Source organism: Narcine bancroftii, chromosome 2 (assembly GCF_036971445.1).
Source record: "Narcine bancroftii isolate sNarBan1 chromosome 2, sNarBan1.hap1, whole genome shotgun sequence".
In the NCBI taxonomy this organism is placed as follows: domain Eukaryota; kingdom Metazoa; phylum Chordata; class Chondrichthyes; order Torpediniformes; family Narcinidae; genus Narcine; species Narcine bancroftii.
The window spans coordinates 77,879,851-77,907,611 of record NC_091470.1 but is presented as its reverse complement, the minus strand read 5'-3'; the positions used below and the strand labels follow the sequence as shown (position 1 = coordinate 77,907,611).

Here is a 27,761-nt window from a genome sequence, read left to right as displayed (position 1 = left end):
TGCCCTGGGGGCTCCAGTTTCCTCCCACTGTTCAAAATATACCAGTGCTGAGGGCTAATTTGACCAATTAGGCTAATTTGGCGGCACAGACTTGTGGGCCAAAATGGCCTGTTACCGTGCTGTATGTCTAAATGTTGGACATTTATTATACAGCACCAGAAATGATGCAGTGTTAACACTCATCGTACAGCACTATCAATGATGCAGAGTTGGACACCCTTGGCATAGCACCAGAAATTATGCCATGTTAACACCCACCAATGAAGTATTCAGTGCCCTAGTACTCCAGATTTGGAGTAATGAGTCTTCCCACATTTTGCCAAGACTAATCCTGCAATGCTAGGCATCAGGAACAACCATGGCAGTATTGGGCGCTCACTGCTCCAAAGATGTAATACTAGGGGATCAAAGCCTAAGACAATGGTCTCTCCTTGAGGACTATTTGCCCACAGTTACATGTCAGTAGTTCTTTCAATTCTGTTGTCTAATACAGGGTTTCCTGAACTGGGTTCCATGGAAAGGCCAAGGGGGTCCGCGGAAAGGCCAAGGGTTCCGCAGAAGAAATAACAGGGATCTCTCTGCTTTTCTTTAAATTACTTTTTACCCCTGTCTTTAATTCAATTTGTCTCCGGGAGGAAGACAAGATAGTGGCCACAGGGCGGAGGGGGGGTGGGATGCGCGCAACCTTCCGCTGACGCTCACCTCGGCCGCTCAAATCAGTGTCTGGCTCGGCCTGTCCATCAAAGGGTCAAGTGGTTGTGGTTTCGGACCAATTAGCAGGTGGAATGATTGGGGGGGGGGGTGTGGGAAATTGTTATGTCCTTTCTCCCAGCCTCCACAGCCAATCATTGGGCTGTGGCCCCATTGTGATGTCAGCGGGCAGATGGGCTCGACTGGGGTGAGGGAGGGTTGGCGGGTGCGCCCGCTCACCTCGCCTTTCAAATCAACTGGTGGTGGTGGGTGACATCACCAGCATCCTGTCAATTGCCGCCGAGCCAATTACTTGGGTGAGAAGGGATTGGGGAGTGGAGGTTGGATTGTGACATCCCTGCAGCCCACCCGTGCAGCCATTCAGTGGGCAAAGCCCCCAATGTGATGCTCAGTGGGAGTTGTGCCCATCCTCACCTGTCAATCAGCAGCCCACTTGTCCATGTGCAGACAATCATCATCAGTTGGTGACACCCCCTTACCATTGTGATGTCAGTGGGAGGACAGACTCATGCCCACCTCACCTGTCATTCAATGGCTGGTGATTCTGGTGTGGCGGAGGAGGTGACGCCAGCAGTGGACTGGTCTTCTCTTGACAGTCACGGTCCGGACCAACTACCAAGCAGAGATCTTCCCTCATTGTGATGTTGGAGGGCGGAAAAGCATTGTGGAGAATGGTGAGTTTATTTACTTTACTATGCTTGTGTATATACTAGGCCTTTTAAACTGTAATTGATGATTGGGGCTCCATGATGTCCAAGTGCTCCCCAAAAGGGGAACTAAAATGCTTGGGAAGCCCTGGTCTAATACGTGCTGAGGGGAATCAGCATGTCAAGGCTGCACTGAATTATGTAGCAGTCTAAATAACAACATAATTGTCTGCAAAGAATGTTTCCTTGGGGTAGTAATTACCCTTTTGGTTTTCGTACCTCACAAGTACCCGAAGAATATGCAGGCTGACAACTGCATCATTACATACCATTCCCTCCGACTGTGACGCCTTGTTTTGGTGCGACATCCCTTGAACCTTCACAATGGCCTTCTTCGTCCTCATTTGCATCTTCTTCAGCTTCCTTCTCGCTATCAGAGGACACGGCCGTCTGAGCTGCAACATCAAAAGTTTCGCGTCTGAAGGGAGAACAGAGAGTGGAGAAATGTCACTGGCAAAAAAAAAAACCCTCACAAGCAGGGAGGGAGATGAAGAGGATTGGAGAAATACAAATGTAAAGTGGGATAGAGTTGCCTACAGCAAGGACAGAGAGAGGGGGCGAAAGATAATAAATAGGGAATCCAAGTTAAGAGAGAAAGATAACATTGGTCAAAAGACTGAAAGAGGAAAAAAAAATTTTTTTCACTTTCTTCAAACTTCAACACAATATCAGTTCCTTGTGTTCAATCCATATATTACCCTTTCTGTGAGATCATGAAACAGATGTGTTGACCCTGAGGTGCTTTGTGGCTGCTTCACTACTGCTGATTTTGTGTTCCCTCATTGCTATCTCAGGTAGGAGTCACCTGTGCAGAAGACATCTTGTTTCATTTGACCCCACACTCACCGCCCAAGCCCCAACCTTTCCCAAGACAAAAAACACACGGCTCCCCTCTCTCTGCCATTAATTGGCACCAGGGGCTAACTACAGTGGTCAATGACCATGTCTTTGGGACATGGGTGGAAACTGATGCCCTTGGAGAAAACGTGTACATGATAGGGGGAAGCAACGCTAACGCCATTTATGGAGCGCTGGAGCTTGGCATCGAACCCAGACTGGCCTGTGAAGCAGCCACCCGTGAGCACAAACCGATGAACGATCTCTGTTGTCACTTCCTAACCCACATCTAGTTCCACTTCCTTATCACTCCTACCATAACCAGCAGCAAATGGACCTTCAGAAAGCAGCAGTAAGTTACTACCAAACAGGCACAGGTTGAAAGAATCGCTTGGGAAAGTCAATAGATAAAAATGACCAAATTCAGAGGATAAAATGTCCAAACTCAGGATTGAGTCCATGTTAAAAATTGGTGAAAACTTTCACAATTTTTACTCAATCCATCCTCTCAGTTATTGAGCTGGATAAAGGCCCTTCAGCCCAATTTGAACATGCTGACCAAGCTGTCCATCTAAGCTATTCCCATTTTCCTGTGTTCAGCCCAGCTCCTTTGCACATACCTGCACGGGGTGGAATGTTTCCGTGGGGGTGTGTTGGTTTGCTTTTTTTCCTTCTGCCTGGTCTCAGCTATCCTCTGCCTCATGTTAATTGTCAGTTCTGAGCTCAGCCGCCAGATGAAGATACAGCTGGAGGGAGTAACAGCACACTAGTCAGACCCAGAGCAACCTTTGGATAACACCAGCCCCAGCCCCAACCCCAGCCCCAACCTCAGCCCCAACCCACAAAAGTGAGGGTTATAGCTGATTTCCAGCTCAGATGCCAATGGGAGACCATTGAGTTCTTTCATCAGACCAACCTTCACTGATCTGTTTGTGGAGAACAACGGTGAGGGTAGGTGAGAGAAGAGAACGAGAGGAGAAACAGAGGGAAAATGAGAGAGAAAGAAGAGTCAAATCGTTGAGAGGATGAAAGAGAGAAAGGGGAAAGATAGTAAGCATTAGAAGAATTTTAAGGCAAAAGACAGGAAAGCAAAGAAAGGCAGAAAGTGGCAAGCAATGTAGTAAAAGAGAACATGCTGGAAATATCCAGCAGGCCCTGCAGCACCTCTGGAGATGGAAGCAGGTCAATGTTAACATTTCTGAGGAGGGCTCACTGACCAGAGGTTCCAAGTGCACCAGAATCTTGACTTTCTCAGAAGCCTGGTGAAATTCCGCATGTTTCTGAGGCCTCTTACCAACTGTTACAGGTCACCGTAGAAAGAATCCTGTCACGGTGCAGCGCAGCTTGGTGTGGCAACTGCTCTGCCCAAGACTGCAAGAAACTGCAGAGTAGTGAACGGTCCTTAGGACCACACACAAACTAACCAGCTCTATCTCCCGCAGTCTCGGGGAAACCTGCCAATCATAATGAAGGACCCATCCCATCTCAGTCAGATTCTCTTCTCCCCACTTTTGTCAGAGAGAAGATACTCGAGCTTGGAAATGCAAACCTCCAGATTTAATTTTCTGCCATTAGTGGACTCTTGAATGGATCTTACATTGGTAAAAGATGCACTGGACTTTTCTCTGTACACTGCATGGTGGTTTTGAAACTATTTGACTTATTGTGGCCCCAACCCCTAAACTTATGTTTATTTATTTGTTTATTATTGCGCTACCTGCTGCATGAGTTGACTTGCTGGACAGCACACAATACAAAGCTTTTTACAGCATCTCAGTACGTGTGACAATATCTATCTCTTTCTCTATCCCTCTCTTTGAATCTCAGTCTCTCTCTTTCTCCCTTTCTTTCTCTCTCTCTCTCTCTATCTCTCTCCACAGTTTCTGCTTGAATAGCTCCAACATTTTGTGTTTTTATTTCAGATTTACTGAGGCTTTTGATTTTCACTCGATGTAATCAGTCTGACTAACTGATCTAGAAACAATAAATTCTCAGTGATTTGGAAAGTTTCTCAATCCACGTATTGCCCAACTAGGTCAGTGTTGGCAGAATTTTCTGTGCTTTCCTTTAGATTTCTAGCATCTGGAGTATTTTAATTTGCCAGCTTGACACGATCAATGACCACTCTCAGACACAAAGCAAGAAGGCTTTATTAATCAGAAAACCTCAGCATGCCTCTACCTGCTGCTGGCTCATGTCCAAGGCAGATATGAAGGAGGGGATTAGGGCTCTCAGCCTTTATTAGGGATCTTACGGGGAGGAGCTACAAGTACAGAAGGCGGGCCAGCCTGCCCAGCTCAGCGAGGTTATGCTGTAATAGTTCCACCACTGCCAGGAAGAAAGAGATGGAGAAAGGGAGCAGAGAGAGGACTACAATCTATGGGGATGTATAGTCATAAAGTTATGCAGGACGGGAATGAGCCTTTAGCCTAACTCATGAACCTGACCAAGTTGCCCTTCTGAGCCAGTCCCATTTGCGTCCATGGTCTTTGCTATCAAGTTACCCAAATGCTGTAATTGTATCCGCTTCCATCACTTTATGCAGAGAGAAAGCACGTACCTGTCTCCTGACACAGAGATCAGATGTTTACAGTCGTTGGTGAACTTCATTCCTGTAACGACCTCTGGAAAATATAAACAACGCTTAGAAACCAAGGTACATTCATGACAGCCAATCTGAAAGGTTATGGATTTACAGCAATAACTGATGCACGTGGTTCACTGAACATCTCTGAAACTGATGCTGATTCACAATGTTCATCTTAACTCATAGTGAATCACAAGCTTTACTCCAACTGATGGGGATTATTGGAATATCCTTTGACCAGGACTGTCACATTCTCTTGACACAATAGGTCTTTGGGCCAATGCAATTTATCAATTAATTAAAGGATTAGCTATTTTAAAATTTAAATTTAGACATATCCGTGTCACCCTATTTACACTCAATTAACCCGCATCTCCCGTACGTTTCAAATGGTGGGAGGAAACCAGAGCCTTTGGGAAAAATCTACACAGACACGGGGAGAACGTACAAACTCCTTACAGACAATGTGGGATTCAAACCCCGGTCCCAATTGCTGGTGCTGTAAAGACTTTGCACCAACTGCGCCGCCCCAATACGTGTTTTGCAATCTTTTCATGTGCACAATTATACTGTATGTTTATAGAACAGTACAAATTAAACTGGATCCGATTTAATGAGCATGGAGAAAAACTTTCAATGACGAATGAGCAAAAAGGTTAGGAAAACAATTAATCAACGTATGAAGAAATAGTTAAGGAAATGAACTGGTCCTAAAGGTTGGTCCTAAACCCACACCTTCAATTCGTCTTGCCTGTAAAGTATTGGTGAAAATACACGTAACAAAATAAACACACAATAAATAAAATACTTATTCTTGCTTGGTATTTCAAGGTTGAGTCATAAACCACTCTGCCTATCGTGCCTGTGACATTTTGTGGGAACTAATTAATTTTAATGTCCAGTTCCATCATTTTGCTCTCTCTCTCTCTCTCTCAATTTTCTACTTCTGAGTGTAAGTTGTTCCCTTTTGAAAGTTATTGTTAAATCTGCATTCTTATTCGCTGCATTCCCGAACATAACAAATCAGGATTTTATTATTTTTCTCATGGTACTTTTAGTTATTTTGCTTTACATTGCACCAAATGTAGCCAATGCCCCTTTCTCATCATCTTCCTTGACCGATCATGCATTCTCGTTGCGAGGCTTCAGGCCTTTTTCTGGGCTTAATCTCTGGGTCATTCTTTTCTCCCCCAATTGCTTCTATTCCCATCTCATTCAACTGACCTCAGGCCAAGTGCATCTGAAATCTGATTACACGACGGCACTAAATGATGCCCAGGGAAACACAGATACACGCACGAGTTAAGTCCAAACTCTGGGTATTGTCAATGCAGACACGGCGAATGCTGCCTGATAGAACAATCACCTACAAGCCCAGTAACCAGGTTCAATCCTAATTCTGCTGCTGCTGGAGTGTGCTTGCTTTCCCTGTGATTATCTGAGTTTCCTCTGAGTCCTCTAGTTTCCTCTCACATCCCAGAGTCATGCTGTTTGATATGTCAAATGGCTGCTGAAAATTGCCCCTGGTGTCGGTGAGTGGTAGAATTTTGGAGAATGCGAGGAGAATAAAATGAAAATAGATGCTAAAATATCATAAAGTAATACAATAGGTTTACTAGTGAACCAAGCAGGTTAAAGAAAACAGCAAAGTTGGTGTAACGGTTAGTGCAACACCATTACAGCGCCAGTGATCGGGACCGGGGTTCAAATCCTATGTTGCCTGTAAGGAGTTTGTACGTTCTCCCCATGTCTGCATGGGCTTTCCCCTGGGACTCTGGTTTCCTTTCACCATTTGAAACATACCGGGAAGTTGTAGGTTAATTGGGTGTAAATTGGGCAGCACGGACTCATGGGCCAAAATGGCCTGTATATGTCTAAATTTAAAAGAAACAGGAACCAAGGCAAGGGTGAGTGGGAAGAGAGTGCCATCTATATCACCTGATGAGTTACATGCTGAACCACTGGGATTCAGATACTTAATATATACACCACTCTCCTCCTCCTTCAAATCATCCACCAACAACAGGAACCACCTCCAAGTCTCAAATTTGACCCGTCTCCAAACATGTAATCAGGGACCACCTAATTTGCGACCATGCCTCCCCCCACTTACCCTTTCATTCGGACACCTGCTGACATTTTTCCATACCCAAAATGGCAAGCCCGAAATGTTGGTTATGTAATATATCTTTGCTATATAAAGGTCTCTGTTTGACCTGCTTGAGTTTCTCCAGTACTGTGTTTTATTTCTTTTTCACAATGTGACCAGATTTTCAAACTCCACAAACAACTTAATTCTTTGTTTTTCCTTCTTAAGACAAGCTCTGTAATTTGGTTCTTTCAGTGGACTTTTGAAAGACGAAAAAAAATTAAAGGGTGAAAGATCCCACTAAGTTTCGTAAGCCTATAATCTAGGTCGTAGGGACCTACAAGGGACGTACAAACTCCTTACAGGCAACATAGGATTCGAACTCCGGTCCCGATCACTGGCGCTGTAATGGTGTTGCACTAACCGTTACACCAACTTTGCTGTTTTCTTTAACCTGCTTGGTTCACTAGTAAACCTATTGTATTACTTTATGATATGGCAGGAGGGAGCTCGAGGGCAAAGGCAGAAATCTTGGGTTCTGTAGAAAAACAATGCACCAGTGGGAACAACTGCAGAAGTGGTGATTGGGAGATTCTGTGCTTTAACTGCTGAGTCATGGAACTAAACCAAGGAAAAACATTGGAGTGGCCTCTTGACCCAAGTGTCCGTCTTTCCCGCACCATTCCCAACTCTCACCCACAGATGGCGACAAAGCAGCACCTGACCAATGGCACCAAAGTGATATGTTGCCTCCTACAGCATAGAGCATCATGTGACCACTGCACGTGTTACAGATATGACGCTGCCCAAGAGTTCAGAGACTCTGCAGGTTGGCAAGCGTCCCAGCTTACAGGCTACCATCGATTCTACTTGTTCCCTTGCGTAGGAGAGGTCTCCAGTGGTTTTCACTGGACAGCAAATCTAATTTATTCACCTAATAAACACTTACTTTCTCACCCCGTTTGTCTTGACTTCCACCCTGACCTCATCCGGCAACTAACACCCAAATGGTCACTCTCCCTGCAGTTGAAGCCTACATTCTAAATGTATCCTTGCTTGATCAAAGGTTCGGGAGCTGCCCCCTACTTGGCATACAATCTTCCAATGCAGAAGGACAGAATCACTAAAACTGCAGATGCTGGAAAGAGGTGCTGCTGGAGGGACACAGTGGGTCAGGCAGCATCCACGTGCAGAAATGATCCGTCATCGCCTCAGGTTGAGGCCTTTTATCGAGACTGAAGTAAAAAAAGGGGATAGTATATTGTAGACGATGGGGAGAAGGAGCTGGGGGATAGGCCCAGTGGTTAGAGGGTACTGGATGGAAGGTGGAGAGACAGATAAAAGGGCAGATCCAGGGGAAGGAGGGAGGAAATAAAATTTTTAGAGAGGGGGATAAAATAAGAACAGGAATAGGCAAAGACGAGATGGAAATGGGGGAACCGGATGGGGATGAGGGCTTTTTAAAATAAGAAACTGAGTGTTCACACCATGAAGCTTAAGGCTGTCCAGGAGGAAAATGATGTCTCAAAGATCACATTGGTCCTCGGCTTCATCCATTGTTAGGATGAGGCTAAACGTAAACTTGAGGAACAACGCACCATATTTCTCCTGAACAGCATTAAACCTCAAGGCTTGAGGTCCCTAATTCCTCCCAACCCGGTTCCACAGTTTCCATCTCGTCTTTACCAACTCTTGTACCTGTCTCTCCAGCTCTCCCACCTGTGTTCTATTAACTCTGAGCCTCTACCCCAGCTTCTTTCCCCCTTTTCTATATGTAATGTCACCCCCTACTCTCTAGTCTTGATAAAGGGTTCGGACCCAAAACATTGACTGGCCATTTCTATCTATGGATGCTGTCTGACCTGCTGAGTTCCTCCAGGAATTTTTGTCTGTCCCACCATATAGCCCATGTTCCCAGACTACAAGTGCTGACTCCAACCTTGTCCCTCATCCCATTGCAGTCGCCTTTGATTAACCATAAGGCACTGGTTTTAGATCTCACCAATTCACTATCCATCCCTGTCGATTTCAACCTCCATTTCAGTGTGAAGTCACAGCCCCTCCCTCAGTCCTTCCTTCCATGTACCCTTCTCAAACCATTGCCACTGCCAACCCCTTGCACTTGCCCTGCTGCATTCTTGTCCATCCAATGATATCCAGAAAGCCACTGACAACATCTTCCAACCCCACGAGGGGCAGGCCTGGGATCCCTCCTGCCTTCCCTCTGAGCGCTGCTCGCCTGTGACATCATTAAAGACGCAGAGGATTTCACCTCAAACTGCCGACATTCAGCCTGACCCCTCTCTACCTCAGCTGAGCAGAGACCTCACGAGAATCCACTGTGGCAGTCAGCAATTCCCTACTGCATGTCTCGCCCACCCACTGCGCCGGAGAGTCAAAAAAATGATAATAGTGAGATGTCTTTCATGAGGGCATTCACTTCACCACGGTGATGCTGATGCTCCAGTCCCTTATCTACCTTGCTCCTTGGTCCGTTATTGACTCCGATTCCTCAGGAGACTAAGAAAGCAGTACGAGGATATAGCCAGTGATGCAGAGACCACATGGTTCTTTTTGAGGGCAAGCACACACTGCAGGCTTGGAAGTGCGAGTGGTCAAGCAGGGGCAGTGACAGGGTGGCCTCACTGAGACAAACTTACCTGAGTGACCAAACATGGTGGCGACACACTCGCCTGAGTAGAAGTCAAAGATGGACAGATTCTTATCAGAGCAGCTGGTGGCGATGTACAGCCCAGATGGATCGATCTGAACCTGGATAAAAGCAGATTGGTTAGATAAACTCAGCGCTCCGACCAGACAGATCAGTCAGCAGAGGGTGAATCGGTCTGCACAGAGGGACATTTGCCACAATAAAGTGGGTTAGTGCAGAGAAAATTATTTCCTGTCATTTGGTAGTGGACCAGGGGTTTGGAAGGTAACAAATACTGTACAACATCACTTTTGAGAGAACGCAGGGAATATAGGCCTAGTCAGATTGGCAGCCCAGAGGACCCCAAAACCCAGCAGCAATACCAAGACAAATGGTTATTTAAACAAAGGTTGCTTTTAATTATCTTTAAACATGAAAACAGGATCAAACTCTAACTTATTACTATTAACTTATTAACTTAACCCCCTTCTAATTCTAAGCGCACGTGTTTGTAATGTGTGAGTAAGTTTAGAAAAGTTATTTAATTCGCAGTCCAGTCATCACTTCTCACTCCTCCAAGTTCACTGGTTGCAGTCAATTCTTATACCGTGCACAGAATTAATATTTATGAAATTCATCAGGTTTTGGTGCTCAAAAGGTAAATGGTTACTGCTCAGGAAGGTTCTTGTCAGTTTTCAGAGAGAGATTTGTTGTACGATGGACACCCAGCCACTTCAGTGTCTTGCGGAAGAAACTTGCCCCCTCAGGGTTCTCCAGATAACTTCTTTCTTTCAGGTCACCACAGAGTTCCTTTCTGTTTCTTTTATTTCAAGTGAAACATTAGGCAGCCAGTCCTCTCCTCTTGTATGGACCACAAGGACTTTGACCAGGCTGAACTAAGAACTTACAACTTGTCTTCAAAATGATTTTTTTCCACAAGCTTGCCAGCTTGTTCTGTTCTAGTCCCAGGGGCTGTTGCTAAACTGTAAAAATGCAGACTGAATTCTCTCTCTCTTACTCCCACAGAAACAGCCTGTTTGACTCCCTCTCTGCTTGCAAAAGCACACTACCCTCTTAGAACAGCAAACTGCACTCAGACAGCCTGCGGCTCCGAACCTAATCCTCCAAGTTCTTTCATCTGTTGCTTTTCAAAACAACAATCTATTAGTGAAGTCTTTATAGGCACCCAACAAAGCTTTTGCAAAGGCACTCGGAGCCGGCCTGTCTGGCATGAGCAGAACTCCAGTATTTTAAATGAGATCTGTTTTGAAGTGTTTGTATGTGACCTACACTAAAAACCTGCCCCAATTTATCTCCTTTAAAACATACAATATAAAATACAACATAATATGTCACAACTGTCAAATGCACTGTGGTCAACCACTGTTATGCTGTGATTGGTTGCTACCGCCTGGACATGCTTTCTAACAGATCCTACCCATAGCCCTTTGCATGCTCCTCATTTCACTCTGCCTCAGTCAGTCAAGGAGGTTGACAGCTGTTCCAGTCTATAGTGAATAAAACCTATCAATTTCACAACTTCATTCTTTTGAGATTATTGATGGTGCATCAATTTTATTAACTATATATTTTCAAGAAAGATGGAGCAGTACCTGAAACCTGAGAAGCTCAACATTGACCTTCGATCGTCTGACGCCTCAAACACTTTTGGACTCTGACTTCCTGACGGTGGCTGCGGACCCCAAGTATTCCTGATGATCAATGACACCAGCTCATACACGGAGGCCTTGGAAACTCTGAAGGCCCAGTATCGCAAGAAGGTAAATGAGGTCTAAGGCAGGCACCTCCTGACCACTAGAAAGTAGCGAACCGGTGAGTCAAGCACCGAGTACCTGCAGGCCCTCCAGATCCTATTCAGAGCATGCGACTCTAAGGCCATGACGGGAGCCCAGAACGTGTTGGACCTCATACAGGACATGTACATGGCTGGTATCCGCTCTGGCTACATAAGGCAGAGACTCCTAGAACAAAACGTACTTGATCTACAGAGGGCAGTTGAGCTGACAGTTGCTAGAGGTGGCCCTCCAAAACTTGGATGATTACTTGGCCATCTTTTGGTTACCACTATCTTGGGACGGGGAATCGTCCCATGCTGTGAGTGACTGGTCGCTGACACAGTCCCATTCCTCTAGTGACCTGACCTCAGCTGCCATTGCGGGTCATCACCCCAATTGGTACTTCTGCGGACAGGGTAAGCATAAAAAGAAATGTCGCCCTGCCAAGGAGGCAGAATGCACTAGGTGCAGAAAAAAGGGACATTATACCAAAGTCTGCCAGTCAAAACTATCCACGAAACCTAGCAGCACCATAAGCAGACAGTGACCACTTTGGACAGTGTGATTGGCACAATTTCCTCTGTGAACCAGCGACGCCATGTGCAAGTCATGGGACCCACCATTTTGGACCGTGCAGTAAACGCCACCTTCTCAGGCCTACGACACCACAGGAGAACAGCAAGAGCTGCCATCTTGGGATCGAGGGTGGCCATCTTTGGATCGTGGGCACCCATTGGACTTAGACAGTGAGTCTATACTGACCTCCATCATCCTAAACCAGGAGGCACCACACGAACTCAATAGGTTCTTGATGGATATCCAGGTAAATGGGCACATTACTAACTGTTTATTTGATAGTGGGAGTACAGAAAGTTTTATTCACCCTGCTACCACCAAGCGCCTAACCCTTAAAGTATGGCCCACCAAACACGACATCACTCACTCACGTCCAAATTGCATGCAGAAGCCACCCATGGGTCCTTGCTACTGGGGTGAGGCTTTAGTCCCAATTTAATAAATTTGACAGGCCCCATCCCCCCCTCACCGGTTGCAATAAACAGTTCACAGACGGCTCTCTGTGTGCGACCTATGGCCTCTCGACCCTCAAGGATAACCGCCCCCCCCACTATTCGCCAACATCACCCCCGACTGCAAGCTGGTGGCCTCCAGGAGCAGATGATACTGTGCCGCAGACAAGGCGTTCATTAAGTCAGAGGTTCTGCGTTTGTTGGGCAAAGGCCCAGGTGGTTGTGGTAAAGAATGGGGAAAAGAATAGGATGGTCATAGATTACAGCTAGATCATCACCCGGTGCATGCAGCTCGATGCTTAGCCCTTTTCCTGAATATTCGATATGGTCAATCAGATATTGCACAATATCGGGTATTCTCCACAATCGACCTTAAGTCAGCGTATCACCAACTCCCAATCCGTCTAGAGGACCGCCCAGAACACCGCATTCAAGACAGATGGCCGCCTCTATCACTTCCTCTGGGTCCCTTTCAGCGTCACTAGGGGTTTCCGTTTTCCAGCATGAAATGAACCGCATGGTGGACCACTTTAAGCTGCAGGCCACTTTCCTATACCTTGATAATGTGACCTGCAAGATCATGTTGCAAATCTCCGTAAATTCCTCCAGGGAGCAAAATGCCTGAACCTTACTTATAACAAGGACAAATGTGTGTGCCGGACAGCGCGGCTAGCCATTCCTGGCTGTGTGGTCGAGAACTGCATCAATTACCCTGACACCCACCGTATGCATCCGTTGCTGGAGCTACCTCTCCCAAATACTCTCAAAGCAATGAAGAGATGCCTCGGGTTCTTCTCATGTTATGCTCAATGGGTCACTAACTATGTAGACAAGATTCGTCCATTGGTCAAAGCCACCATGTTTCCCTGGCCAGCAGAGGCCCAGACAATAGGCCACTGGAGGATCTACCTCTCAGGAAAACGATTCACATTCATGTTTAATAATATGCAGGGGCAACATCAAGAACAATAAGATCCTCAGGTGGAGAATCAAACTGTCCACTTACAACCACTACATCTTCTACTGGCCTGGCAAACTTAACGAGCCTCTGGACACTCTATCCCGTGGAACTTGGACAGACTGCAGACCCTCCATAATAACCTTTGCCACCCCAGAGTGACTAGGTTTTTCCATTTTATCAAAGCTCAGAACCTGCCATAATCCATTGAGGAAGTCCAGACAATGACTAAAAACTGCCAGGTCTGCCCTGAATACAAACGGTAATTCTAGCAACTGGACAAGGCATGCCTGATCAAAGCCACCCCGCCCCTTCGAGGGCCTAAGCATTGATTTCAAGAGGCCCTCTCCCCTCCTCCAACTGGAATGCCTACTTCCTTACAATCATCGACGAATACTCCTGCCCTGCCCGGGCAGGACCATAGCCACAGTTATCAAGGGCTCCGTAATATCCTCATGCTTTTTGTGTACCCTGGCTTTACCTACAGCGACCAGGGGACATCATTCATGAGTGATGAGCTTTGGCAGTACCTACTGGTCAGGGGGATCACCATGAGCAGTACCACCAGCTAGAACCCTAGTGGAAAAGGGGAAGTGGAAAGGGAGAATGCCATGGTCTGGAAAACCATCCTCCTGGCCCTGAACTCACAGAACCGCTACATCTCCCAATGGCAAGACATCCTCCCAGACACGCTCCACTCCATCTGGTCACTTCTATGTATGGCCACTAACACGACTCATGAACAGATGTTTGCCTTCCCTTCGAAGACTGTGTCAGGGACTATGCTGCCTGCCTGGCTTACCCCCCTAGGACCGGTCCTGCTTCAAAACCACGCCATGCAATCTAAGACTGATCCACTGGTTGAGAGGGTCCTCCTTCTCCACACTAACCCCCAGTATGCCTACATTGTCTTTCCTGACAGGCGCGAAGACACTGTCTCGATCCAGGCGCCCCTTTGCCTACCACTGACCACCAACAGATACTCTTCGCCCCCCATTGCTACCTTAGAGATCCCTAGCCTGTGGCTGACCACTCTCCACCCCTAGCTACTGTTGTCACCCATGATGCACCGGCACCACACTCCCTTATCCCTTCACCTGCCCCCTCACCTGACGAACTGTAACCAGTGATGACAGGCCAACCCCACAAGTTGCTCAGGACGCCACAGCATCTCTCCAACCATTACCACGTCATTCACTGAGGCAAAGGAGACCCCCTGACAGACTTAATCTGTAAAATGTATATATGTATATTTGTTTTGTTTTGTTTTCTTCTCATCCTGCAGTACTCTTCTTAAAAAGGAGGGGTGAATGTGGTAAACCACTGTTATGCTGTGATTGGCTGGTCACGTCTCCCGAGACTGATCCTACCCATAGCCCCTTGCATGCTTCCCATTTCCCTCTGCCTTCATCAGTCAAAGAGGTTGATGCCTGTCCCAGTCTATAGTTAAAAAAGAGCCTATCAGTTTCACAACTTCAGTCTTTAGCGAATTATTGACAGTGCATCATGCATAATACAGCATGCAGTGTGTGACTAGCCCTTGGCCTTGTGTCAGAAGCCAGGGTGAGGGGATGAATCCAGCCACCCACAAGATCCGTCCTTCCCTCCTCTTAACAAGGCCCTGACTGACCCAATCAGTGAATTGAGGCCACAAAACATTCCTTGCAGCTTGATTGCGCCCACAACCCTGCCCCTAGAAGCTGGGTGCTACACTGATCCAGGATCACCCACCTTGATCAGCGTTCCATCTTCTCCCTGAGATCCCTTGTACAGCTTCTTCTGTTTCCCGTTGCTGATGTTAAATATTCTGTAGGGAAGGTAGCACAGACGATGAGAGAACATCTAAGCTACATACACACTTGTAATCTCGTCCCACTTGGAGACAAATAGAGTAAAGCAAATGTAAATTTTGCTTCCCTAACATGTCTGTGGATCCACTTTATTCATTTGGGTCTGTAGTGAAGTGGTGTGACCTGCATCATGTCAAGCTCGTTGAGATACAGAGGAGAGTGTTAAACAGAAACACGAAGGAAACATTAACTTTATTTTCAAAAGATTTGGGACTACCAGAGTGAGCGGTTAAACAATATCATTAATAGAATCAGTATTATATCAGTAACTTGGGAGGGAATGATTCTTCTTTGGCTTGGCTTCGCGGACGAAGATTTATGGAGGGGGTAAAAAAGTCCACGTCAGCTGCAGGCTCGTTTGTGGCTGACAAGTCCGATGCGGGACAGGCAGACACGATTGCAGCGGTTGCAGGGGAAAATTGGTTGGTTGGGGTTGGGTGTTGGGTTTTTCCTCCTTTGCCTTTTGTCAGTGAGGTGGGCTCTGCGGTCTTCTTCAAAGGAGGTTGCTGCCCGCCAAACTGTGAGGCGCCAAGATGCACGGTTTGAGGCGTTATCAGCCCACTGGCGGTGGTCAATGTGGCAGGCACCAAGAGATTTCTTTAGGCAGTCCTTGTACCTTTTCTTTGGTGCACCTCTGTCACGGTGGCCAGTGGAGAGCTCGCCATATAACACGATCTTGGGAAGGCGATGGTCCTCCATTCTGGAGACGTGACCCATCCAGCGCAGCTGGATCTTCAGCAGCGTGGACTCGATGCTGTCGACCTCTGCCATCTCGAGTACTTCGACGTTAGGGATGTAAGCGCTCCAATGGATGTTGAGGATGGAGCGGAGACAACGCTGGTGGAAGCGTTCTAGGAGCCGTAGGTGGTGCCGGTAGAGGACCCATGATTCGGAGCCGAACAGGAGTGTGGGTATGACAACGGCTCTGTATACGCTTATCTTTGTGAGGTTTTTCAGTTGGTTGTTTTTCCAGACTCTTTTGTGTAGTCTTCCAAAGGCGCTATTTGCCTTGGCGAGTCTGTTGTCTATCTCATTGTCGATCCTTGCATCTGATGAAATGGTGCAGCCGAGATAGGTAAACTGGTTGACCGTTTTGAGTTTTGTGTGCCCGATGGAGATGTGGGGGGGCTGGTAATCATGGTGGGGAGCTGGCTGATGGAGGACCTCAGTTTTCTTCAGGCTGACTTCCAGGCCAAACATTTTGGCAGTTTCCGCAAAGCAGGACGTCAAGCGCTGAAGAGCTGGCTCTGAATGGGCAACTAAAGCGGCATCGTCTGCAAAGAGTAGTTCACGGACAAGTTTCTCTTGTGTCTTGGTGTGAGCTTGCAGGCGCCTCAGATTGAAGAGACTGCCATCCGTGCGGTACCGGATGTAAACAGCGTCTTCATTGTTGGGGTCTTTCATGGCTTGGTTCAGCATCATGCTGAAGAAGATTGAAAATCTTCAGTAACTTGGGAGGGAATGATTAGGGTAGGGGGATATATCAACATTATGGTGAGCTCCATAGGGTGCATCTGACTCTTAAATTGAAGAGTACATCTCACTGACAAAAGACAAAGGAGGAAAAACCCAACACCCAACCCCAACCAACCAATTTTCCCTTGCAACCGCTGCAAGGTGCCTGCTTGTCCCGCATCGGACTTGTCAGTCACCAACAAGCCTGCAGCAGACGTGGACATTACCCCTCCATAAACCTTTGTCCGTGAAGCCAAGCCAAAGGAAGAACATCAGTGTTATAAGGTGTGGTGTGGAATATATCAATGTGATAAAGCAAAATGTTGGGGAGGCGTGGTTTCAGTGTTACAGCAATGGATGCAAGTTATATCAGCGGGTAAGAATGCGAGGTTAACAGAGGAAAACAATGTCCCCCACCAGATACTGGCCCAATGCTGCTCAGAGAGGAGCATTCAGGGTGGCATCAAGAAGCTCGTCCTCACACTGGGATCAATCAAAAGCCTCATGTAAATGGTGGAAGGAGGGCACAAACTGTTTAGTTCACAAACAGCCCACTTACATCGCCAGACACCTCCTGCCCCACCCTCCTGTGGCAGGGTCTGTGCTCACATACTGGCCTCATCAGAACACAACTGAGAGAGAGAGAGAGAGAGAGAGAGAGAGAGAGAGAGAGAGACAGAGAGAGAGAGAGAGAGAGAGAGAGAGAGAGAGAGAGAGAAAGAAAGAAAGGGAGAAAGAGATAGAAAGACAAAGGGAGAAAGAGAGACTGAGAGTCAAAGAGAGGGATAGAGAAAGAGATAGAAAGAGTGAGAGTGAGGTTGAATGAGCGAGTGAGTGAGAGAAAGAGAAAAAGCAAGGGGGTGTTGTTCTGTGTATAGCCCTGTGATGGGGGCTGCAGGAGTTTTCCCTTGCATGAAGCAGAAGCCAGTCATGGTGCACACACCACACTCACCGAATGCTCCTGTCCTGGCACCCAACCGCAGCATACTTCCTTGTGGAATCCACATCCATGTCATACAAAGTTGTCTTTCGGACCACATGGTGAGTTCGGGTGAACTGAGTGCCTTCACTGGTCTGTTGGGGATGGAAACAAACTGTTTAGCTCCAACACCCACAGGCAACATCTACAGAAAGATCATTATTGTCTGGGAGAAATCTTCCAAACAGTGGAACAATTTGGACACTCCTAACACCCATAGCCCTTTGTCTTCCAACAAGACAGGAACTTTGAGTCCCCATGTCTGTGTACTTTCAATTGAAAAGATACAAGAAGAAGAATCTTCTCCCTCAGATCCCATATGTCTTGGTATAAATTTTTCCTATGTTAAAAATGCAATAGAAATTAAGATTGTTTTGGATATTTTTTAAATGTTGAGAGATTATGTATTTTGTTTTTAACAGTTACTAGTGGTGGGTCATTTGATTAAAGTGAGCCCAGAGATCTGGATCCAGTGAGTTCATTTTAACTGGGGTGTGAGTGGGGAAACCATTTACAGAAGGTCCAAGTAACTTCCTTGTGTTGAATGCCTGATGCATCCTACTCACCAATGTTCCCAAGCCATTGGGAAGTGGACAGTGATTCAACACAAGAATAACCCAGTGGGTTTGGAATGCACATCAATGGCTCCTGCAGGCAAATATCCTTTACCTGGCTGCTGCTGCCCTGTACCCACTAAGCAATGTAACATTGTGTGAGCAAAGGGATCTGAGTGACAGTGAGTGAAATCATTAGCCAGAGTTTTTCTTTTATCCTGTTTAATGACTCTGTCCCAGCAGAAGCTGATCCCAATGTCACAATCATATTACAAGGGCATAGCTAAGTGGGAATGCTGGATTAGGTAGTTAGAGATCCTGGAAGGATCACCTGTACTATGCACCAGGTGATTCTATGGTCAATGACAAAAACAATGAGCGTGGATGGAAACTATTCAAAAGCATGAGATGCAGTGCAGTACCCATTAGAGTTGAATAATATGGACTTAATACACCACTATAGTTATGTATGGAACTGTTACAGCTGACACAGCAGACTTCCATTCCACCAGGCTGGGTGGCAGTGTTGGTTGGCCACGGTTCCTTTTCCACATAACCTTCCAAGCACGTGGGTGTAACACAGTCCACAACCAAATAAATGGACACAAGCTACGCCACTCGCTAAATTTTGCTCGGGTCCCTTTTCTGGTATTCCTCGGCCAAATATAACTTGGCTTTATGCATCCGGGCTACCATGGTAACCTGCTATTCCTACCTATTTGGGAAATGAGTCATAACTGACAACTATCGGCCTTTCAACCATCTCTGATTGGGCTCCCTCCTGTAGTTCACTCCTGGTATTTGACATATAAAAAAAAACCAATTCTCTTCTTGTAACTCACTCTCAAGAGTGAAATATGCCTGTTTCAGGCATATTTCAGGCATATACTGAACCTCTAGATTATATTCCAGTCTGTAACTCAATCCCTGGGTATTTATGATTCCACATGTGCTGAACTTATAAATGTTATATTTTATCTAAAAAATAAACTTTATTCAGAATAAAACATACAAACCTGTATATACAAAAGAAAAACACCATGCACTTGTGTCTTAATGTTGTTCAGTTTAGTCCAGAAGCGGGCAACATTTTACCATGCTTGGGCTGGATGGTGCGGCAGTGGTTGATGCTACCATAAATGAAATAAATATTTGGTGTATCTATAAAAAATGTCCCCAAGTTGATTGTTAGATCTTTAAGTCCTGGGCTGTGGAAGGGGGTAGGTTTGGTGAACTGAGAGTACTGGTCCCCTCTCCGAGAACACAATGAGACAAATTAAAAAATAATTTTGCCAAATTGGTCAATCAGGTCATTGAGAAACTGCAAACAAAAAGGAGATCCTTCAAAAAGCAACTAATGGCAGTGACAGGACAGTGTCAGGTGGCTGAACACATACAGTGAAGCAGACTTGAAAAGCTCCCAAGAAACTCCTTTGCGTTTCGGGCTAAATTTTTTTTTTTGATGGCTTTGATGATCACACTCAACTTTTCACAACTTTCCTCTGAGCCTCCCGTCAGTGGGTTAACAATCTGCACCCCCCCACCCCCCCCCCAACCACGCACACTTTCATCAGCAGAAGCAAGTGGCGGCTGCTGTACACACACATGTAACCCAAGTCCGGCCATTTGACTACAAGGCACTGTAGACTTGAGCAGCAGCCTGATATTCAGGGACGAAACGTTTGTGTGCATGTGACAGCGGCAAGGCTGACAGAACCACATTTAAAGAAAAACACCCCGCTGTAATGCGTTCCCCTTCCGGCGCCGCTCTGGAGTGGAAAGAGCTCCATGTGACTTTAACACAAGAAGCTCACTAGAAACTAGAACTGGCAGAATATTTAGGCACTCACCGTCCTTCTTAAGAATGAAAAGAACAATGCTCCAAAGGCTGAGAATTGCAGCCTGCACTTGCTTCCCGAGCACCCAGCCTGCCAATTCTAGTTATATTGGCAGGCCAGGTACACGTGGTGCTTTTGCACTGGATTGTGGGCCAGATAAATTTGGATCATAGGTTGCCCATCCCTGGTCTAGACATTTTGTGTTACTGGTTCCATACCCAGTTATATTAGCACATTTACCTATGGGTAAGACTCCAGCCTGTAGATCACTACACATCCACAAAATCTGTTACCTTCTGTGCTGTCCGGAAGTAAATGCTCTTGTCTGCACCACAAGTAATCATTCTGACACTTCCACCATTAGCTGCAAAGAATAAAATGCAATTGGGTTACCATGGTAACATGCGATTAGCTGGGACATATTGCAGAAGGGGAAGCAAGATTCTGGGTGCCGCAGGACAGATGACAAAGCAGCAAGCATTACTTCACCCCCAGTCTCAGCTGCTTTCGCTTGACATACTTGTCAGCTTTTTAGACCAGGAAGGACACAGTATTCAAATCAGTTGCAAAACCTCTGCATCTGTACCCACGCGAGGCAATTCCACGACTGGAAGTTCTGACAACACTCATGCAAACAGGTAAATTCAGACCCCAATGCCATCTGGTTTGGGACAATATTAACCGATTGGTCTCAGTGAAAATCGAACTAGCTGCACAAAGGAGGCTTTTAAAAATAAGAAATGGGAGTGTTCAGAGCCAACATGCTCTTGCTTGAATGAAGGGCAAGATTCAATATTCAAGATTCCTTTATTGTTATGTAATATTATGCAAAATTGCCTTTTGACTGCCTAAGGCAGGCAAAGAGTCACCCGGCACCCCTTACAGTATAAGAGAAAGAAAAGTAACGTCCCTTTAGTCACTGAGCATTTGTGGCCTCGGCAGCACCAGACTCCAGTTCGATTCATCAAAAACCCGAGCACCAGATCACGATCAGGAAGCCCTCAGCACCTCTGAGACCCTTCAGGAGCCCTTCTTGCCCTCAGCACCCTCTTGAATCCCGGCCCCAATACCTAGTTCCCAGCAGCTTGCAGCCTACGCAGGTCCCCAAACCACAATTTGCATGCAGACTGGGTGGGTCCCTTGGTCACTGAGCACCTTGGTGGTTCGCTGCCATGGTCACCTTCCATGTAGGGTTGTCTCCACTACTTCTCCTTCTTATCGGGAGGTGCTTCTCTCTGTTACTGTTGCCCTGTGGCATTTACTTCTCCTGGGTGCCTGCAGCTCCTCGAGACAGATGAACCGTTTGGAGCAGCGTTGTGTCTTCTCTCTTCGGGGCCTGCACTAGCAGCAGTGCCGCCATTCTTCTCTCAATATGATTGTGGTTAGGGAACCCAGGTTGATGAGGGATATTGAGGCTCTGATCAAGAAGTAGGAGGCACGTGTCAGGTAGAGGTAGCTGGAATTAAGTGAATCCCTTGAGGAGTATAATGGATTTAGGAGTCCACAAGGAATCCAGGAGGGTGAAAAGGTGACATGAGATATCCTTGGCAGATAAGGTAAAGGAGAATCATGAGAGTTAATTTAAAAATGAAAGGGTAAATCAAGAAAAAAGGATTGCTGTATGAATCAACGTGTAGTTCCGGGTGAGAAGGGTGAGGCCTTAAATGAATGTTTTGTAGCGGTAGCTACAACGACTAAAACACACCACAGGTCAGTACAAGATTCAGTTGAACTAATTTATTTGAATCTTCGCGCGCGCCCTTTAAGGGCTGGCGTGAGCTCCATCCCGCACTGGGGGTGACGTCACCACGCTGCCTAGAGCCGCGCGACGTGGCCTAACCCACGAGATGCTATTGAACCCCCGATGGTGCCATCTTCATGCAGCTGCTCCGCTAGTGTGGCGTTACATGCGGAGTCGGTTTGCCAACGATCGATGTGCACTTCCATTCCAGGAAGTTTCTCATTGATCTTTTCCATGGAGAGGTCAATGAAACCAGTGAGTTTAGGAATGGGAACAGTGACATTCGTTGACATGACAAAAGAGGATGTGTTGGCAATCTTGAAGTATTTAAAGATCGACATTCCCTGGAGGCCTGACCAAGTTTACACGCGGATGTTGCAGAAAGCAAATGAGGAAATTGCTGGGCCGTGACAGAGAGTTTTGTGGCTTCAGTTTTGTATTTTCCTGAAGACTGGACGATGGCTGAAGGATGTGCCTTTATTTAAGACAATCTGGGGAACTGCAGGCTGACTAGCCTTACATCTGTGCTGGAGAAGATACTCCAGGTGATTCTGCGATACAGGATCTATCTGCACTAGAAAGGAAAGGATTGATTTGGAATGGCCAACATGTCTTTGCATGTGAGAAATCATGCCTCATGAATTTGGTTGAGAATTTTGAATAGAAACATGGAGTCCAGGGGGTGAGCCAACAAACTGGATACAAAATTAGCTTGGTGGCAGGTGTCACAGGGTGGTAGTGGTGAGTTGCTTTTCATATTGGTGGCCTGTAACTAATGGTGTATTAGTGCTGGGTCTAAGGTGGCCATTCCAAGGAGGACATGGTCAGAGGTCACCATATATATCACATACACATACACACAGTGTGTTTGCATTTGTCATTTTTGCAAAGCCATTTAATATAAACAGTATTGGAAAACCACAAATGCAAACACACTGTGTGTATGTGTGTGTGATATATATGGTGACCTCTGACCATGTCTTCCTTGGAATGGCCAGCCTAGCCCTGGGTCCCTTATTGTTTATCATATGCATAATTGTTAAGAGTACAGATGACACCAAAATTAGTGGTGCAGTGGAGAGTGAAAAAGATTGTCTAAGATCTAGATCAGTGGTTCTCAACCTTTTTTTTCACGCACTTATCTCCTTAACCTCGGAAAACAGACAAAGGAATGGCAGATGAAATTTCCCTCAGACGGGTGTAAAGTAAAGCATTTTGGGAAGTAAAACCCACCCAGGACATGCACAGTGAACGGCATGGATCAGCAAAGTGTTGTAAACAGAGACATCAGGGTTCAATTACATGATTCCTGAAAGTGGCATCACAGTTAGATGGGATGGTGAAGAAGGGAGAAGGAGGGGAGAGAGAGAGAGCGAGAGAGAGAGAGAGAGAGAGAGAGAGAGAGAGTGAGAGAGAGAGAGAGAGATTCACAAGGATGTTACCTGGAATTCAGTGTTTGAGTCATAAGGTACAACACGATAGGCTGGGAATCGTTTTCCTGGAATGAAGCAGGCTGAGGGGTGATCAATTGCAAAGATTGGGCCGGCACATCGCGCGGAAGCAGACGCGGACGGAGTTCGCTAAAGCGACTCCCAAGACAACAAACCAGTGGGGATAGAAGCTGGGGTAGCATCAGACCAACAGCCCTAAAATGGCATTGGTCAAGCTGCCCAGCTAACTCAGCAGAAACAGGCTGGGGAAGAATGGCATTCATATGCATGGATGTTCCCGCCCACTATTGTTATTCATGTGGACGATTCAGTCAATCAGCAAAAACAGCAGGAACTTGAACAATATAAAAGCAACTTTTCCTGCCTTAATAAATGCCTTAATAAATGCAAGGATCAACAAAGAGATAGACAACAGACTCGCCAAGGCAAATAGCGCCTTTGCAAGACTACACAAAAGAGTCTGGAAAAACAACCACCTGAAGAAACACAAAGATCAGCGTGTACAGAGCCGTTGTCATACCCACGCTCCTGTTCGGCTCCGAATCATGGGTCCTCTACCGGCATCACCTACGTCTCCTAGAACGCTTCCATCAGCGCTGTCTCCGCTCCATCCTGAACATGCATTGGAATGACTTCATCATCAACATCGAAGTACTCAAGCTGGTAGAGTCCACAAGCATCGAATCCATGCTGTTGAAGACCCAACTGGGCTGGGTGGGTCACGTCTCCAGAATGGAGGACCATCGCCTTCCCAAGATCATGTTCTATGGCGAGCTCTCCACTGGCCACCGAGACATAGGTGCACCAAAGAAGAGGTACAAGGACTGCCTAAAGAAATCTCTTGGTGCCTGCCACATTGACCACCGCCAGTGGGCTGATATCGCCTCCAACCGTGCATCTTGGCGCCTCACAGTTCAGCGGGCTGCAATCTCCTTTGAAGAAGACCGCAGAGCCCATTCACTGACAAAAGACAAAGGAGGAAAAACCCAACACCCAACCCCAACCAACCAGTTTTCCCTTGCAACCGCTGCAACCGTGCCTGCCTGTCCCACTTCGGACTTGTCAGTCACCATCGAGCCTGCAGCAGACGTGGACATACCCCTCCATAAATCTTCGACTGCGAAGCCAAGCCAAAGAGAAATGAGTGAGCTTAACCTGCCACACTGTGTGTGTGTGTTTCTTTGTAGCGGTTGGCTCCAGAGGTTTATAAAATCATGAGGGAATATTCAGGGTACAGGTGTTTATAACTAGTCTTAAAGAAAGAGGGGAAAGATTTAAGAGGGACGAGGGGCAAGTTTTTCACACGGTGGGTATATGGAACGTGCTGCCTGAGGAAGTAGTACAATTACAATATTGAAAATACATTTACACAAACAGAGTGGACAATCCAGGTCGAAGAACTAAAAGATTAACTTTTCTTCTTCCACTGATTGTTGACTTCAGGAAAGGAAAGCCAGAGGTGTACAATCCAGTGATCATTGGGGGATCAGAGGTGGAGAGGGTGAGCAAATTTAAGTTCTTGGGAGACATTATCTTGGAGGATCTTTCCTGGACCCAACACACCAATGGAACCGCGAAAAAAGCACATCAGCGCCTCTACTTCCTGAGGAGTTTGGGGTGGTCTGGTTTGACATCATAAACCCTGGCAAATTTCTAGAGGTGTGGTGAAAAGTGTGCAGACCAGCTGCATCACGGTTTGGTATGGGGACACCAATATCCATGAGCATAAAGCCCTGCAAAAGGCAGTGGACACAGCCCACCAGGCAAAACCCTCCCCACTACTGAGTACATCTACAGGGAAGGCTGCCATCAGAGGGCAGCAACAATCATCAAAGACCCACACCACCCAACACATGCTCTGTTCTCACTGCTGCCATCAGGAAAGAGGTATAGGTGCCACAAGACTCGCACCACCAGGTTCAGGAACAGCTGCAACCCCTCCACCATCAGATTCCACAATGACAAACTCAATCAGAGTCTTATTTAAGGACTCTTACTTGTGGACTTTATTGATTGCCTTTTTGTTCTCTCTGTATTGCACAGTCAGCTTGTTTACATGCGTTATCTGTTCACAGTTCTTCTGATTGTTTATATGTTTACACTGTGTACAGCTTATTTTTTTTGCACTACCAATTAGTGGTAATTTTGCTGCACCCACAGGAAAAGGAATCTCAGGGTTGTACATGATGTCATGTATGTTCTCTGACAATACATCTGAAATCTGAGAGACTGCCATACCTGCTGAGTGTACCTGGCATTTTCTGATTGGTCTTGACAAATGCTCCTATATATTGTTACTGGGGAAGGAAGTTAGAGATCAGCAGGACATTGGGTGGGATTTGAAAGCAAGGATATAAACTTTGAAATCAAGGCATTGAAAGTGTAGGAGCCAGCGTTGGTCAATGAGGGCAGAACTGATGATGAGCAGAATTAATCGGAAAGGCATTGGTCCAACTCCCTCAAATGGGAGTTGATGAAGAGCCACAATATCAACAGGGATCACATTGACTCTGACCGCTGTAGCCCAACTAATCATGGAGAATCAAGAAGTCAAACAGCACAGGAACAGGTCCTTCAGGCCAATGAATCCACACTGACCATCAAACACACATGCACGCCAATCCTACCCAATCCCTTTTTTTTGACTTCCCAGATTTCCATCAACTTCCCTCATACTACCTCAAGATTCTATCACGCATCTACACACCAGGGGCAATTTACAATGGAGGATTATCCCACTGACATGCATACTTTTGGGAGGTAGAAGGAAACCAGAGCCTCTGGTTGAGATCCATTTGGTTACAGGGGGAAGGTGCAAATTTGAAATAAAATAGAACATGGATCTACAAGCTGCTCTGCTCTGGTGCACATATCTGATCATGTACTTACTTCCATCACATGGATACTTGGCAACCCCTCCCCCCAAGGATTCAGACAGGGTTGAGGAAAGAACCACAACTTTAACAGCAGCAACACCAAGCAAAGCTGGCACAACAAACACACTGCTGGAGGAACTCAGAGGATCTGCCAGCATCGATGGAGGCAAAAGGATCATCGTCATTTCGGATCAAGGGCTCTTTGCTCCACATCTGCAGTCCCTTGTATAAACGAGCAAGTTTAGTGTGTGTAGGCAGGTAGGTACCTGTAAACTTTACAGCTGTGATAGAGGAGGAATGCTCGTCCAAAGTCTGGAGCAGGCTGTAGTCGTTTTCTGCATCCAACACATGAATCAGTCGGTCCCGGCTAGCAGACGCCAGCAACTTCATGCCTGCCATTGGTGAAGGAAAGAGTTGGAAGCATAATCATACACAGATTACTATTGGTAGGGGCTTGGCTGGGGAACAAGCCCAATAATAACTTGCCTTTAACAAGGATTGGAGATACAGTACTTCATTGAAGAGTAATCAAACAAAAATTAAAAGGAAAGCCACTCAGAAAATATTAGGTGAAGTGACCATAAAGTATCTTGGGCACCTTGATCAGAGAAGCTTTGGGAGGTAATTCCAATGTTTGGTGTCTATGCTGCCAAATAGTGTGATGTTCAAGGATGTACACAGATGAAGCAGTATTCATATTCAGAAGGACTGTCGCTTAGGAGATGATTATAAAGGTAGGAGAGCAGAGGGCATGGAGAGATCTGCACATGCTCGCAGTCCGGAAGCCAGCGTTCACACATGTTTAATGGGTGAAGGATCTGAGGGATTGGTTCGCCAGATGACTGACCTCACAGTCAGCAAGATTGGGGACTACCACCATAGCCACAGAATGGGACATGCGACAACATGAAGTTTTAAAAAGGTTCTCACCAGTTTCTGGCTTGGAATATTCGAGGCAGAGGATCTCAGAGTCGTGGGCCTCAACTTGAAAGAGCTCCCTGAGCAGTTGGAGATCATGGACCCTGTCAGACACAACGCAACACCAGCATGTCAATCAAAGATACACCATCACCAAGTGTCAACAATTGAGATGACCATGTCAGTCAATCGCTACTTCATTTTTTACTATGTGTCTCATCACTGATGCCTCATGGATAAAAAATTTTGAAATGATTGTGCTGGGCTGTGAGTTATTTCAGGTCCCTTTCTCTCACCCCACTCTATCCCTTTGACTGCACCAGTCCCAGGCTCACTTGATGATATGTCTTCAACCTGGGGTCCAATCACAATAAAGCTACAATGACAATGACCAATTGCTCAAAAATCGCAATGGTTCAGCCTCAGGCTCCCATGCTCCCTTAAAAATCTCTCAATAATGTTTATGTGCTCCATTGAAAATTGACGGGTTGTTTGTGTAACATCTCAAAAAAGTGAACCAGAAGAGTGTTTATAGAATTGGAGTCAGAGTTTTGCAACATGGACAACGTTCCATTTGGCCCAAATTGTCCATACCAACTAAGAGCCAAAGAATGTTAATTGGAATAACATCCAATAGTCTGGAAAATCTGCCAGTTTGGTTCCACAAAAAATCCCTGTGCCAGATAAATGAAGTTTTACTGTGTCCAGAATTGGCTCTTTAAACCTCTCTGCTCTC

General features: G+C 46.3%; 1 protein-coding gene and 1 long non-coding RNA gene across 2 annotated transcripts in view; one reads left to right on the top strand and one right to left on the bottom strand.

The window, feature by feature from the left end:
• Positions 1-27,761, bottom strand: part of mapkbp1 (mitogen-activated protein kinase binding protein 1) — a 179,907-nt gene that overhangs the window by 35,095 nt on the left and 117,051 nt on the right. The window contains exons 12-20 of the mRNA XM_069917172.1: positions 27,038-27,129; positions 26,374-26,499; positions 20,333-20,403; positions 17,621-17,742; positions 15,095-15,170; positions 9,592-9,703; positions 4,816-4,879; positions 2,876-3,001; positions 1,688-1,836 (exon numbers count right to left, since the gene is read on the bottom strand). Of these exons, the coding sequence (XP_069773273.1) occupies positions 1,688-1,836; positions 2,876-3,001; positions 4,816-4,879; positions 9,592-9,703; positions 15,095-15,170; positions 17,621-17,742; positions 20,333-20,403; positions 26,374-26,499; positions 27,038-27,129 (938 nt within the window). The remainder of the gene's footprint in view (positions 1-1,687; positions 1,837-2,875; positions 3,002-4,815; positions 4,880-9,591; positions 9,704-15,094; positions 15,171-17,620; positions 17,743-20,332; positions 20,404-26,373; positions 26,500-27,037; positions 27,130-27,761) is intronic.
• LOC138753775 (uncharacterized) lies at positions 900-5,169 on the top strand. Its single transcript, XR_011351423.1, has 2 exons — positions 900-1,385; positions 4,801-5,169. It is a non-coding gene; the product is annotated as an uncharacterized lncRNA (long non-coding RNA).